The sequence below is a fragment of the Colossoma macropomum genome, unplaced genomic scaffold (assembly GCF_904425465.1).
Source record: "Colossoma macropomum unplaced genomic scaffold, Colossoma_macropomum, whole genome shotgun sequence".
In the NCBI taxonomy this organism is placed as follows: Eukaryota; Metazoa; Chordata; class Actinopteri; order Characiformes; family Serrasalmidae; genus Colossoma; species Colossoma macropomum.
In genome coordinates, this window is record NW_023494784.1 from 35780891 (window position 1) to 35797759 (window position 16869).

Consider the following 16869-nt stretch of genomic DNA (forward strand, 5'->3'; position numbering starts at 1 on the left):
TCTCTCTGTGAAGAAACAGTTCTTTTGACATGGTGTGACTGTTGTTTGCTGTTGTATCCTTTCTTAGATAAAGAAGAACTCTTTAAGAATGTACTGACCCAGGTAGCGGAGCAGTTCTCCAGGTACTAACCCCCCCCCCTCTCTCTCTTTCTCTCTCTCTGTCTCTCTCTCTCTCTTTCTCTGCTTCATCACTGCTAATATTTAACAACGATACACTTTCTGCATTTCACCTGTAAATTCTGTGGCTTGGTGGTCAAACTTGCTATGGTTTGTCGCAACCAAACAGAGAGGAGCCTGTGCCAACTGTTCTGAATCAGAGAGACCTTTTAAAACACTGTTCTTATTTGTGACCATGTATCGGATCATACAAATTGCTGTTGAAGGAATATGCCAACATTTTTGATCTTCTGAATCTTTAGCATACGGTCAGTTACCACAGTCATTTTGACATGCTTCCCTGAACGCAGTAAAAGAACAGAAATATTTTGGTTTTTTTTTGTTCCTTTATAAATACATGGAAATTTTTGATCATTATATGCTACAGATTTTGCAGATTGCATTGAAAAAAATGATGGAGTATTCCTTAAATGAATCTTTGTTTTTCTTTCTGTATTGTACTCATCTACATTCTATATGTACCCTTTCTTATTGTACCTATTCTACCTATTTACAGCTGACTGCTGTGGTGTCGTTGTGTATGTGTTGTTTTTAACATGATGATTAATTTTAAAATGTTCTTTTTCTTTCTCTTTTTTTTGAATCCCCTGTTTTTCTCAATCTATAATTCTCCCTCTCCTTCTTTCCTCCCCTCTCTCTCCAGGGCTTTCAAGATAAATGAGCTGAAGACTGAGGTGACCAACCGCTTGGCCATGTTGGAGAAGAGAGTGGAGTGTGAGTCATATGTTGTTTTTATTTACTCACTGACTGTGTTTACATGCAGTTAATAATCTGATAACTGCAGAAAATCAGATTTTGTCAGTAATTTGTTCAACGTGTTTACATGCACTAGTGTAATCAGACCATGGGAAAACTCTGGGTCTACATGAGTCAGGCAGCAATCGGATTTCTGCTTTGCAACCAGCCAATAAACTCACAGAATAAAACGTGATGTAAACTTAACATAAAACTAAAATGTCATGCGCAGTTTTTTTTTTGTTTGAAAAACATTTAAAAAAGAGCATACATATACTAAAAACCCCCGATTACTGAGCTGAAATGCAGCTCTCTTAATCCGATTTCTAGCCTTTATCCGATCTAAGAAATCTAAATCTAAGAGTCTGCTGTTTACATGGCTACTTGAATAGTCAGATAACTGCCGAAATCTGATAACGATTAGATTATTAAGTGCATGTAACTGCACTCACTGTCACGGAGCAGAAATTATTTCATCATAGCCTAGCCTAGCCAAGTTAACATATTTAAAGAAAATCACACATTAAATAATAAAATTCTAGGTAATAAACATTTTAACTATTTCCCTCTAACAGTTTTGAAGACTAAACTACAAACACTGCATTTGTGAGCTCCTTCTGGTGTGTGTTCATGGAGATTTGAGTGCCGGATCCAGGTCCACATACTTTATGTAAAAATAAAAATGTGTTTTCTTTCACTGTGGTGGAGGCAGGATCCAGCTATAGATACTAGTGGGAAGCCATGACATCTAATATTTTCATAATTTTAAAATTGATTTAAACCATCACTGTACAGAAAATACTGAGAATTTTCCTCAGGCAGTTTGTTGCACTCTGGGAAACCCTCAGCAGAGACAGAGGTGAATTTGCTCCCCTGTCGACTAACACATTAATAACGCCTTGAAATAATCCATTGATTTAAAAAGAAGGTGGACTAAAACATTACATGTGCATAATTTTATATTATTAAGCCAGCTGTTTAAAATTAAATTAGTCCTCTTCACTTTTATGTCAGCTCTCTCTCCCAGTGCGGTGATCCTCGCCTTTGAAGGATCACCATAGGGCTGCTTGTCAGTCGTTGCTGATATCCAGTTACATTGCCCTGTTGCCCAGGCCTATTCAGTAGCCTATGTCACAACAGTGAGAACATAATCTTACAACAGTGATTCCCCATCGTAGGAATTCCTGCCCTGCACAGTTAGATGTGCATTTGCATTAAATCAGCCAGTTTTGTTACTGTGCCTGTAAGACATAAGATGATGATGTAAGATAAATGAGCTCTGTTCTGATTGGCTGCCCTGCGCTGTGCCTCAGTCAAAAAGCTGTATGTGTTGAAACGCTCCCTATGATGTCAGCATGAATGGACGGGACTGCACGTCTGTAGGCTAAATAGGTGGATATATGTAAATTGCGTGTTTTCTGTAATATCATAAAAACAATCAATTTAAAAAAGCCTTCTTTTTTGTTTAGTCGTTCCTATATGGAATTTATGGACTGGCTAGTGACATTTTGAAACTTATACATACTACATCAAACTCTTTCATTTAAAAAAGTGAGGGAAATTCAGTTTTCCGTTAAATGGGCCCTATAAACATTATCACAATATTAATCACAATATTTATTTTTAAAGAGAAACTAGATTTAATGGACTAGAACAGCAGGAGTTAGTTGATTATTTATTACCTTAATATATAAAACACTTTTTGCAGCCCATTTTGAATCAGGAAGTGCATACTAATTGGCTGATTAGATGAAACAGGTGTGGTAGTGCAGGGAAAACTCCAAAATATTCAGTCCTGGACCAGAACAAGAACAAGGATGTTAGAATGCCGCATGATGCTTCATAATGCTTGCAAGCCATGAGGATTTGCATGTGTAGGTCATTGTTTTGTTTTTGGTATTATTGACTTATTATTGACCCTGCAGCACATTCATCTTCAGCAAAGTACACCATGCAGTCTGCCCTCTTTATTGTATTGACCACAAAAGTAGATGTTTTGTGCTGAGTTTGTTGCAGATTGTTTTGGCTTGAGTTGTCAGTTTTGTATGTTCAGTAAAGGAAAGAGAGGAAGTTGGCCTGGTTTATGTAACAGGCTCGGCGGCGCAGAGACGTGATAATGGCAGTGAGATGTCTGATCTGACACATTGGAGCTGATAACAGGCAGAGCGAGAGCTAATAACTGATTATTTACTCTGCTCTGTACTGTGTGGGATTTATTATCACAGCTAATCAGAGCTCCAGCTGCTCAGGTGTCACACTCTTAGCAGGGCTTCATACCTGCAGCTCGCACGTAGCCGTTGGTCAGCAGGGGTTTGGCATTTTCATGATGATGTTTAGAACAAAAGAGTGTTTGCTTATTCTTTTAAGTTTTTTGTTATGTATAAAGGCATGCCTTTTAAAGGTTTGTTTCTCTTAATGGAGAAGTGCACCAAAAATGCACATTTTGATAGTGGACTATTCATGTGAATTGATTAATCCCTTAAAATCTCAGGCTTATTAAATACTAAGTCTTGTTATTTAGTAACTGCAGGGACTTCAATACAAACTAATTGAGCTATTCTTAAGTTATAGAAGTGTGTAATAAAACTTTGGGCCTGCCAGCGAGCCCTGGCCGTTTAAGAGGTTAATGGGCTTAAATGTGGCCTCTAAATGTGCTGTAACAATGAAATGTTTGGTTTAACATTTTGATGGGCCAGTTCACCAAATGAGCTGTGTGTAAATGGGTTTCCAATACAAGCAGATTGTAGATATGTTTACAAAATGTATGTAAATACAAAATGTTGCAATCTAAGCTAATTAACCAGCTGTGCATAATTAGTTAGATGAACTACGTAATGCGGTGACAGGACGAGCTGACGATGGTTCAGTAGCTTAAGAAGTAGCTGCTAAATACTTCAAATTAACAGAAGCTGATACAGTTTAGAATATTCCAGTGACTCATGTTAGTAATGTAACAAGCTTTAGTGATGTTTGTAACAGTAATGTTAGCTTATTCCGACAAATTGCTTGAAATCAGCGAACTGTGCGTCCTCAGGTAACATTGTGCTAAGATAAGCCAGATTTGCATATATAGTGTGTAACTACGGCTGTGTTCACGTTACCAGGCTGAAGTGGCCCAAGTCCTATTTGTTGCCGTGATGTGACACACATCTGATGTTTTCAGAGCTGTGTGGACACATAAATCTGATCTTTTCAAATCCGATCTGAGCCATGATTTTTGGCATGTACATTGTATCCAGATTGATTTTTGATAGTCTAGGCAGCAAAAAAAACACATGAAATCTGATTTTTGAAAATCAGTCTGGATGCTCTGGGCACTCACGTCAGATTTCAGAGTGTCTTTTGCGTCACTCGTAATGCAGCAAATAATAATGATGTCACATCCTGAGTGACAGAAAAGCTGGGATCCAAGAAGAGTGCCAAAGATTCATGCTCAGAGAATTTTGAAGAGTTTGGAGGGCGAAATGATGCACCTCCATCTCTCCTGCATCCGCGCTTGAAATCCACGTCACCAGCATAGCAATGTAGTTATTGATGCCTGTGTTGGTACCACAGCAACCAATGCAGATAGGCTGGTGATGTCTGGACACAAATCTGATCACTTGCAAACAACAGTGTGGACGGTCGTCTCAAAAGATCTGATTTGAGAAACAAATCTGATTTGCCTGCAGTTTGAACTTAGCGTTACATATGTGGTCTTCAATCAGAAATCCAATTGGTGGTCATGCGTCCTCAATGGGAGCGGTCAGATTAGAATTTTTTTTTAATTTTATTTTGCATGCGCCATCTTCCAGTGTTAACATGGCAAAAACACCAAACATGAAGTTGGTGCCAGTAAAAACTGCAAAAGCAATGCAGCTGATCCTTTTTCATCTTCATCTCACTTTAATAATTAACAGCTAAGAGCTGCTCAGAGCAAATTACATTAATGATGAAGCCTCGTTCTGCTGGTTAGTTTGTTTGTTGTTCATGATGCAACTGACATTATTGATTAGGATGTGCACATGCAGGTTGTTTCAGGACACAGGTTCGTTCAGATTAACGTCAGACTTACCTACACAAGTGTGAATAATCGTTAGAATAGTTAGAAGATCAAATCTGAGCAAAAAATCGAAATCGAAATTAGCCTTGTAATGTTAACATAGCCTACTTTATCTTTCATTTTAAGGCAATGTTTTGAGCGTTTGTTTTCATTTTAAACCGTACTTTGTGTTTTTCTTTTGCTCTCTGCTCTTTTAGATATGACACCATGAGTGAACTGCTGCTCTCTTCAGGTTAAGTTGTTAACTCACTGATTTGATCAATTATGAATTAAAGGAGTTGTGTTAGATGAGGGAAAGCACTGAACAGATCTGTGCAGGATTGGAGTTTGTGAACGTTGACCTATTAAACCTCCTCTTTAAAGGAAGTCCTGCTCCTCTTTCTAAAAGGAAGTGTCTCATTTATTTTCCCCCACTGTATTTGATTTAGAAGGCTTTGTACCCAGCAGAATGGACACAGGTAGTGTTGTTTGTCAGCATAATAGTAAAAGAGGTTATAAAATGCATAAATAGGTCATGGGAAGCCTGGATCATTTTCAAGGTGCTGCATGTGCACAAACACATAGACTCTCATGTATTTGTAAGTCATTTTTAGTAGGAAAGCTTTTAGTCAGGAAACATCATCCATGGCACAGTTTATTAACAAATGCAGTAATTTTCCAGTTGCATAAGAAAAATTACCTGCAAATGTTTCATTGTAATGGCAGTTTTCTGATATTGTGTGCATATTTTGCAAGGCTTCATGATCATCTATGGGTCTTTCTTGGTATAAAGAGCAGATTTATGATGGTTTTCTTTTCCAAACTATTGTTAAAACCATCTCTTTTGTCCTAAAGGTGGCTTAAACCCCTGAAAGGTTTAAGTGCTGATCAGTGTTGACATCACTACAAGAGCTTCATGTGAGCCGTATATGATGTTACCTTCTCTAGTACACTATATGGACAAAAGTATTGGGACACACCTCCTAATCACTGAATTCAGTCCCATTGCCACAGATTTATGAAATCAAGCACCTAGCCATGCAATCTGCCTCTACAAACATTTGTGAAAGAATGGGTTGTTCTAAAGAGCTCACTGAACTCGAGTGGTACTCTAATAGGATGCTGCTGATGCAACAAGTCAGTTTGCAAAATTTCTTTCCTCCTAGACATTCAACAATCAACTGTGAGTGGTTTTATTAAAAAGTGGAAGTGTTTAGGAACCACAGCAACTCAGCCATGAAGTGTTCTCTATCTGGCAGCCCGATGAATGAGTCTGGGTTTGGTGAATGTCAGGAGAACATTACCTGCCTGACTGCACTGTGCCAACTGTAAAGTTTGGTGGAGGAGGGATAATGATATGGGGTTGTTTTTAGGGATTGGCTGAGGCGCCTTAATTCCAGTGAAGGGAAATCTTAATGTTTCAGAATAACAAGACATTTTGCACAATTCTATGCTTCCAACTTTGTGGGAACAGTTTGGGAAAGGAGGCCCTTTTCTGTTCCAGCATGACTGAGCCCCAGTGCACAAAGTAAGGTCCATAAAGGCATGGATGGGTGAGTTTGGTGTGAAAGAACTTGACTGGCCCACACAGAGCCCTGACCTCAACCCCATCAAACACCTTTGGGATGAACTAGAATGGAGATTGTGATCCAGGCCTTCTTGTCCAACATCAGTGTCTGACCTCACAAATACTCTTCTGGATGAATGGGCACAAATTCCCACAGACACACTCCAAAATCTTGTAGAAAGCTTCTCAGAAGAGCGGAAGCTGTTACAGATGCAAAGGGGGAACAACTCCATATTAATGCCTATGGATTTAGAATGGGACGTCATAAAAGCTCCTGTAGGTGTAATGTGTTGGTGTCTCAATACTTTTGTCCATATAGTATATTTATAGGTGTGGTGATTTTCTCAAATTTAGGCTAAAGGCTCTATTTAGCCTTTATTGTGTTGAGGTGTTGCAAACTGACAAACATGATGATTTGTAATAAAAAAATTTAGAAAAGCTTAATATCTCTTGGCGAGCAGTGCACAAACTAATGTCCAGAATTTTGGAATCACTTTAGTCCTGGTGTCATATTAATATTTAAGTAACAGTTAGTTAATAATAACATATACAGTGTAAATTAACATGCTATACGGTACAGAAGGTATTTTAAGATGTTTTATTCTACATTTCAGTTTTTTGACACATCTAAAAGTAATTGAAACCTAAAAAGTTGTAGAGCAGTAGCAGCTTAACAGAATCATTTTCTGCATGTATCTTTACCGAAATTGGTTTTATATCAATGAAAGCAGCGATTCCAGCCTTTTGAATTGTAAATCCATGTTTTTGAATGGTACTGTATAATTTATAGCAGGGCTATAAACTTTTTGTTTTTGGGGGGCTGAAATGCAATGTTAATGGTTGGCCATGGGTCAAAAAGACAAAATAATATCAAAATAAAGTAGGAAGATATGCAAAATACAGTTGTATGCCAAAGTTTTGGCACCCCTGGTCAAAGTACATGCATTTGTTGATTTTCTAAGTGAAAATAAGTTAACATCATCTACAGAGAACACACTTCTGCACATTTTAATGCACAATCACTGCTTATTTGCTGAATTTAACTTACTGGGGAAAAATAATAAAACATAAATAGAAATCGTGCACTAAAATTTGCAGAAATATGCCATATTTAAGTGTGTTCTCTGTAGAGGATGTGTACATTTATTTAACTTAGAAAATCAACAACACATAATATGATTCATGTTCAAATTTTCTTAATATAATAGTGTATAGTATAAAAATATGTTTGTTCTCTGTCTGGATGAGGGTGTGAGATTAGGGTGACTTTCTGGCAGACCAAATTGAACGTCCTAATGGGCCAGGATTGGCCTGCAGGCAATGCTTTTAGCCACCCTGATTCACAGTCTTGTTTCCAGTTAGGTCTATTGTGTTCAAAGGCACATGAAATGACTGGCATTATGACCGTGCTTTCCCCATAAGAGAGTAACATCAGTGAAATTTATGCCGGAGAATGGATGGGAGAAAAAAATTCCCACCCACAATAATGTGCAGGAAATAAGACAGGGTCATCATTGTAATATATGGAAATTATGGGCGAGTCCCAGATGGCTGCTTGGTTCATGCAGAGTGAACTCCTTACAGTAGTATATAACGTCCATTAGCTCGTCGCCTTTGTAAAGTCAGTATATCCATGTAGCAAAGCATTATGAATCGAGCTGAGAAGTATATTTGAATACAGCGGGACTTTATCGCTTTATTTTGCTGGTCTCCGACGGGGTGGAGCCTCTGGGTAAGACTTGTTTCACGCCTAGAACACTTAACAACTGGATGCATCTTATAAAATACAGATGTAGATCAATTATAGAGAGCTTGTAAACAACAACAACCAGTGTATAGTAAACTGCATAACAGTTACGAGTAGCTCTTTAGATGTCAGCACAACTGTTTGCTGCTTTTTCACAAACCTTAGAAAAACTCAACATTGCAGTACAGATACATTGTGAAAATACTTTCGAGTATCATGATGTTATATTTCTATCGCCCACCCTTAGTTTCCAGTTTATTCAAGTTTCTTTTACACCCATAATTTCTGTGCTCTTACTGTAATTTTTTGTTTTTTTGTTTACTGCTTGCTTTACGAGACTCTGAAAATGAGAATTTAATACTGTAATAAACATATAATCCGTACAAAAAAGTACAACATCAGCTGTGAAGACTCCAGGTTTGATGCACTGTACTGCTATGAGCCTCTTTGAACCAAGGGTCAGCACATTGTCCACTTACTGTTCCCATGGCAATCTGTTCTTTTGAAGACGTTTCTGCAAAGGTGTTTGTAGTGACAACGTCCTTACAGTCAACACAGTTCTTTTAGGCCACTGAAATGCACAGCTTCACCTTAGTTTTGACTCATAATTATAATAATAACATCCACATTGCGAGCCAGCAGTCTTCTACTCCATCCAATGTAACGCACACAACCACAGCATCATTTGACATTCCAGTCAAGAACCAGGCAGCTTAAATGCTTCACTGAACGTATTGTTTTCCCCTGCTGTGCACAATGCTGTTCTTCCAACCTTTCTCTTATGAACATGGCACATGTGCATTAGTCCTTAAAACGAACAGCAGTAGGAAACTATATACACACGCATGTATTCTATGATTTATGGTATATGAGGAGCATCAGTTGCATGAAGCTTTTGACCACTGAAAGAGATACTGAAGCAGCATCTTTTGGAAAGTGAGCATCATATCATTTTGCATGGATGCACCAATACAGACCATCTGGTCTGATAATGGTAACTGATGATTAAATGCTTTGTTCTATATATAAAGTGCGGTGAGTGTGAGGTTAAACCTCTATGACATAATTTGACACAGCCATGACAGGAATAAAGCAGATATGACAATAATAAAAAACGTTTATGTTATTACAGTTGTATGCAAAAGTTTGGCACCCCTGGCCAAATTACACGCTTTGTTCCTTTTTTAGCAAAGTTATGGCACATTTTGTAGTTTATGTTTTATTTTTCCCAACATACATACATCATCTAAACCGCTTATCCTTCTGGGTCGCGGTGGGGTGCTGGAGCCTATTCCAGCTGTCATTGGGCGGAAGGCAGGATACACCCTGGACAGGTCGCCAGTCCATCGCAGGGCAGACAGACACATTCACACACACCTAGGGGCAATTTAGCTTGTCCAGTTATCTTAACTGCATGTTTTTGGACTGTGGGAGGAAACCCACGCAAACACGGGGAGAACATGCAAACTCCACACAGAAATGACCCTGGTCGCCCGGCCGGGAATCGAACCCAGGCTATTCTCGCTGTGAGGCAACAGCGCTATCCACTGTGCCACCGTGCCGCCCCCTTTTTCCCAACATGCTAAACTGAAATAAACAATAAATAAACAGAAATTGTAGTAAAATTTTCAGAAAAATGTCGTATTTAAATTTGTTCCTTGTAGAAGATTAAGAAGTGTTAACTTATTTTCACTTAGAAAAACTACAAAACATGCAATTTGACCAGGGCGTTTAAACTTTTGCATGTGACTGCATATGTAAATATTTTGGTGCAGGAGTGTGTGTGTGCGTGTGTGTGTGTGTGTTCAGTGAAAACATGCCTTTAGTTATGTTCATGTATTCCCATAGCAACGTCATCAGCGAATTTTGACAGTAATCAGACTGATATTTAACCAGATTCACACTGAAAACTGTTCAGGTTTTTTTATACCATAAAAGTAACTTTTTCCATTCTCCGTGTTTTTCTATGACTAAGTTGTGTTTGTATGTCATATTATCGTGATGACTTTCTTGATGGCTGTAATAAAGCATCTTTTTGATGCATGAACACTAGCCAGGCGAGTTCAGCATCCACATGGCAGAGTTAGTTTTAATGCAATGTCACAACTAAGCCTTCCAGAGTAAAGAATGAGAGAAATCCATAATAATTAAAACAATCCAGTTTTTGGAGGTTTTTACACACAGATTCATCAGGATATCCTGCAGATGTCATGTAAATAAGATATATTTTGTTATAGTTTTATCATGTTGATACTTGCTGTTCTACTTTGTGGTCAGAAATATATTTGTCACTTTGGATGCAGCCTCTTTTCATTAATAATTTCTGTTTAAAAGGTATATATTCATTTATTTAGATTGAAAAGCTTGTCTAGTTCAAACAGCACAGGACTGTACTGAATTAATTAGGTTTTGCATTGATGTACTAGACTTTTTAGTGACCTCCATCTGTTAGAACTAATCCTGCTTGTGGAGTTGTTTGTAATGTCTGCACTCTCCATGCCTGTATCAGTCAGTATATAAGTCAGAAATTATTTGTTGTAATCATTCAGTGTAATTTCGTTATCAGACTGATAAACTAATCACGTTTTATCATTTAACAGTAAATAATAAATTGGCTGGCAGTATATCATGCACCCATAAGTGTATTGTGCAACACAAATATTCAGGCTGTCCAAAAGCTCACACCAGAAAACTGCGACCAGCAGAGATGTGTGATTATTGCTGCCTCCAAACACAGTAACTGAATGTGCTGAGTGACCAGTGAGAAGAGGAACTGTAAATGTTAGAGTAAGAGTTCAGCCAGTTGTGATAAGGTGTTTGGATGGTATCAGACAGTAAAGTGAGAAGTGTATAGTGTCTGGCTGAGCTGCTCTGGATGAAGGATGTATTCAGCTCCAGCGTGGCAGAACGCCAGGAAAAAGCAGGTGCCGGCAGTCTAACTTCAGTACTTACAGGAAGCTTCAATAACTCAACCATTACATGCTTTATATGTGTGTGTGTGGCAGTAAAACTCTCTGTGTATAAAACCTATAAATGAGTTCACCTCTCTCAATCTTTTCTCTCTCTTTTTTCTCTTTCTTTCTCCTTTTTCTCTTTTCTCTTTTCTCTCTCTCTCCCTCTTTCTTTCTCCTTTCTCTCTCTTTTATCTTTCTCTCTTTTCTTCTCTCTTTTTTTCCTCTCTCTCTCTTTCTGTCTGTCCTCTGTACTTTTCACTCTCTCCTGTATGTGTCCTTTTCTCTCTCTGTGTGTCTGTCTCCCTCTCTCTGTCCTCTCTTTCTCTCTCTCTCCTTTCGCTCCCTCTCTCCATCTCACTGTTCTCTGTGTCCTTCTTTGTGTCTCTCCTCTGTCCTTCTCTCTCTCTCTCTCTCTCTCTCTCTCTCTCTCCCCCTCTCTCTCTATCTCTCTCTCTCCCCTCTCAGTGGAGGGGTTGAAGGTGGTGGAGATTGAGAAATGTCGCAGTGACATTAAGAAGCTGAGGGAGGAGATGGCCTCCAGGAACAACAGGTCAGTCCACCTGTCCACCTTTCAGCATCTTCTCTGTCCCTCATTCAGACACCAGGAGGCAAAATAATATGGCCTGTTGTTGTCTGATTATATGGATTTTAATGTATTTGTGAAAACAACAATAAGCCCCGCCCCCAAGACAAGCAGAAGCTTAAACAGCATACACATTTCTGGTAAACTTACTAAGTAACTCAACACTGTTTAAACATTACCAGCTAATGCTTTGTTATGGGGAAAAAAGGCTTCCTTTTTCACTCTTTTTTGGGAAAATTTAAATATAACATTACATCACTACTTACAAAACAGTAAACTTAGCAACCTAGGTTAAAGCATGGAATAGCAAGCTCCCTTTATTAGTTACAGCAAACTGTGACCAGCTACAAATTGCAAAAAAAACAAACTGAAGACGTACAAATAGGTGAAAACTAACTGGACTAAAATTTGAAAAAGAGATAAACAAAAAATTCTGGTTCCACAAAAAGAGGTTCCTCAGTCATTTTGACTTGGTTTGGTTTCATAGTTTCCAATATTAACTCCTAAACAATACTGTACAAATGATATCATTGCACTCTGTTAGCTAATACCTGCAAAGTGCGAACACCAGAAGCCTTCATGTACATGAAAAAGGGATGCAACCATTTGTGCAATAGTCAGCTTTTCAGTAGAACACACTGTCCAACCATGATTTTAAAGAGTCTTTTAATTTATTAACTGTCAGGAGCTCACAAGGTAAATAATTATAATTATAATTATTATTAATATTATTATTATTATTATTATTATTACTTTTAAAAGACTGTAATATTGTCATTGTCTGGATAGAGGAAAGCATGATGATGTGAATTTCAGTTCATGTCACCCACTCCTACCTAGTTACCTCCACAAATCAGGCTGCTGAAGTCATAAATTAGGACAATTGCTAAGAGGAAATGAGGCAGATGTCAGCGTCCTCGCACTGTAATGAGAAGCCATTCCAAGAAAGGGCTTTTATATTTTATTTTCGCTATGACAACTGAACAAATCATATTTTTTTTATAGCAGCCATCAATGGAAATAGCGCAATCACTCCCTCGATCCATTTTCATTAGTCTACATGCTATTTGCAGGCTAGTTTGCAGTACTGTTGATAATGAGAGAGGGCGGTAGATTGGTGCTCAGTGTGGCTCTTAATAAGGGCACTAACGGAGCAGGACTGCTCTGTGCCCCCTACAGGGTCCTAATGAGCTGACTAATAGACACATGCTCTGCTCTTCCCCCGCCTGCGCTCCCTCATTAGCGAAGTCCGGATGATTCCCGGAATAGCTTGCTGGATTGCAACAATAATTTGCATAGAGCTGGCAGAGTTCAGAAAAAATGCATTATTGCTCATTGTACCATCATCAATGTCCAGTGATGTCCAGTCTCATCAGTGTTTGGAGCGATCACTCAGTAGCGTGCAATGTTTCTCATCTGCAGTAGTTTCCTGGATGACAACAAGAAGCTGACTCCTCGCAGAGACGTACCATCATACCCAAAGGTAAAGGCACAGACCTGCACAAGCCCAGACAAACATTATAGTATTTATTCAAATTGTAGGCTAGTATAAACACTGTATGTCCAAAACCATCCAGACAACTTTTCTAATTAGTGGATTCAGCTACTTTAAGGTGTACCCATTGCTGACATGGACGTTCGATTGCATATGAACAACGTGTATAAGCCACACACTGTAAAAAATGAGACGTCTGCTCAACTTAAAATGATATAGTAACTGATTACATGGCTTTTCTTCAGTTGACTCAACTTGAGGACACCACAACTCAAACCTCTTAGTTTGTCTTAATAGTCAAAAGTTTTTCCAGCTACTGTTTCTAGGTCTGCATCTCAGATAGATAAACAAAACTTGGTGGTTTTTTTACTCAGTTTCCCCACTAGCTGACACCCCTTCTATCACATAGTCTCATATGGCACGTTTTCCTCTTGGGCTTCCAGATATGGATAGCTGTGATATTGCTGGGATTCAAACTCACAATCTCCTGATGTTGGGATGAATTATTAGACAGTTGCACCACATGAGACTGCACTATGCTTTAAAGTTAAAACAACACCAGTATATTAAACATTTGTAGACACAACATCTGAGTTGCTTCATGTGTTCCTTAGTGGTGCAGTGGACTAAGCCATCACCCCAATAGGAGGTGGTGGGTTTGAGCCCCAGAGATGCCATAGCCATCCATAAGTTCATACCCAAGAGGGAAAATGTCTAGCAGCATTGTGTGATGGAAAGAATCCTGGCTAGTGGGAAAGTTCAGTATAAAAAACAAGTGCATTTTATTTATCTAACTGAGATGCAGAACTAAAAAAAAAGAGAACTTTTGACTCGACTAAGAAGTTTGAGTTGTGTGAACTCTTGTGTCCTCAAGTTGAGTCAACTCAAGAAAAGCCATGTAATCAGTTACTATATCATTTTGAGCTGACCTCTCATTTTTAACAGTGCAGAAAAGCATTGACCAATCGAATGGGATGCTCTTCATCCAGTACCTTTGGGATGAGTTGAAGTGGCATTCGTGATCCTAAACTAGTCATCCAAATTCAGTATCTGACCTTACTAATGCACTTGTGGCTGAATGCAATCAAATCCTCATGGCAATGTTCCAACAGCTAGTGTAAAGCCTTCTCGGAGGAGTGAAAAAAATCCTTATTAATGCTTTTGATTTCAGAAGAAGCATTGGATGAGTGGGTATCTGCAGACTTTTGGACATACAGTGTATCTAGCGTTGACTAACGGGTGAGGATAGGATATGGCTTTATTTTTGTGTGTACAGTCAGGAACAGTGCACTCACCACAGGGGTTTTCAACTCCAGTCAGAGAACCTGCTATGAACTTGACTTCCTCGGCTAATGAGTAGTCTTGATGATTGGCACTCAGTTTGATGAATACTTAATGAGTCAAATGGTGAGTTAGAGCCAGCATGAAACTGTGCAAGGCAGGTTTCCAAGGGCAGGAGCTGAGAACCTTTTTTTAGAACCTATTGCACATCATAATTGTGTAAAAACATCATATGAAATAATGATAACTTTATAAAAGTGCAAATGGGCCCACACCCTACATTTTTCTTGGATTTTTGGGTTTATCTACACAAAACAGTCATAATTAAATTTTATATGACCATTTTTCAACTTCTCTGTGTCTGTTAGAATGATATATGCTGTTTTTGTTACTGCGCTTTTGAAATTGATGCATATAAATACAACAGAACTGATTGACTGCCTCGTATTGTACCCACTAAAAAACACAGGGGGTGAAACACTCCTCATAGCTTCAGTGTGAATGAATGGGACTAAAGTGAGCTAGGCTGGATAAGTAGATGTCTGATATCACAAAAATCAGGTCTATTTGCAGCTTATTTTCTGTATATGTGTACCTTGATGAAAGAAAGATGTACCTGCAACACATTTATTTCTAACAGTGTACATCAAATGTACAAGAAGTTATGAAAATTCCATGATATGGGCCTGTTAACTTCTATTAAGGAACAGTTATACTCCTTTTTACCCTGTTAGTCCATGTTCCTCTTCATATGAAGTATGATTCATCACACCGTACCATTTAAAATGACTGTTTTCCCTTGATCTTTGATTGAAGTGTAGTGGATTTTTTTTTTTGCCTGCCTTGAAAATGTCTTCTGATTTTTAATTACATCGCTGTGCCAGCGGGCAGGGAAAAATAATATTAACCAATAATATCATGTATCAGCTCGACCACCCCCACATAACATCAAGCAAAAACAGCATTTCAAAGAAAATGCATTATGATTTGACTTTCACATTGACTTTGTTATTTAAAATATGTGAAATGTTTGTTTTTAAAAATGTATGCTGGTAAACTAATCATGAAAAAGTTCATGAAATACAAAGCGCAACTTGTATTTTTAAAAAGAAAAAAATTAGGTTTTCTTATGACAGTGACAATACATAAACTGTTACATATAGATTGTTGGAGTTGTAATGCTTATAGCAGTTGTGTAGAAATGTACTGTGTAGTGGCCCCAGCCAGGCGTTGTGAGCAGAGGGTTAACTGGGAGCTCTGTTGCCTGCAGTACATGCTCTCGCAGCAGACCATAAATGCCCTCAGAAAACCCGCCTTCGACGTCTGGCTGTGGGAATCCAACGAGGTAAGCCTCTAACACTGCCCTTCCTGTCTCTCTCCTTTCCTCTCTGCTCCTGTCTGTCTCTCTTTTCTGCCTGTGTCTATGTGTGTGTTTGTGTCCATATTTGTGTTGTTTGTATATGCATCTGTGCATATAGTATCACCTGTCCAAGGAGACGATAGACGCTTTGCGACAGCCGATCTTCGATGTTTGGCAGTGGGAACCCAATGAGGTGAGGCTAGGGAGACCATTAAACACAATGTATGAACTTTCAGAGGAACGTTTGGTAACTGAAGGTTTGGTAACACAAGCCTGCAGTGTACCAACAGTACCATAGATGCTGGATATGTACCTTCAGCAAATGCATTATTTATGCATTTGTTCATTTTACTCACATGGAGTGCAGTGGATAGCACCACTGCTCCACATATGGAAGACTTGATCGCTATACTAATAAGAGTACACACACACACACACGGTTTAATTTTGGTTGGTTCAGTGGATCCAGCCTGAGATGTGCTGGATATATCAGGAAAAAGTATGATAGAGGCTTTTGAGTGATGCTACAGCCATCCGTGGCCAGGAGTCCAAGAGAGCACATTTGGCCTCTCTCTCTCTCTCTCTGGGTGGGTAGAATGGCCCCCTCCGTCTCCCCAGCCAGCGCACAACAGAACTGGCAGTTGGCTGCCCATTAGTGGTGTTTCGAAAAGATCACTTCCCAGGTCTCAGAGAAAGCCTGTACCAGCTTTCGCCCTCCTATTGCTGGTGGTATCGTGTGTTTGGGGGAGTCCTAACTAGTGGGTGGAACTGGATACATCTAAAATGGGGAGAAAATTGGGAAAAAATCCCAGAAAAAGTATACAATTTTTTCTCGATGAACAATTTGATATACACAGATGAACCAAAACATGATGACCACTCACAGATGAACTGAATAATGTTGATTATTTTGTGGCGCATGTTAAGGTCTGGGATACATTAGACGTAA

The 16869-nt window shown here is 38.8% G+C and overlaps 1 protein-coding gene across 3 annotated transcripts in view; it reads left to right on the forward strand.

The window, feature by feature from the left end:
- The window catches only part of pde9a (phosphodiesterase 9A), a 48795-nt gene that overhangs the window by 19702 nt on the left and 12224 nt on the right, over positions 1-16869 (forward strand). For 2 of the 3 annotated variants that reach the window (XM_036570292.1, XM_036570284.1), the window contains exons 5-9: positions 68-122; positions 821-891; positions 11667-11751; positions 13207-13267; positions 16039-16113. In XM_036570292.1, the coding sequence (XP_036426185.1) occupies positions 68-122; positions 821-891; positions 11667-11751; positions 13207-13267; positions 16039-16113 (347 nt within the window). Of the gene's footprint in view, positions 1-67; positions 123-820; positions 892-11666; positions 11752-13206; positions 13268-15830; positions 15906-16038; positions 16114-16869 lie in introns of all 3 variants that reach the window. The other variant, XM_036570302.1, reaches the window with a different exon arrangement.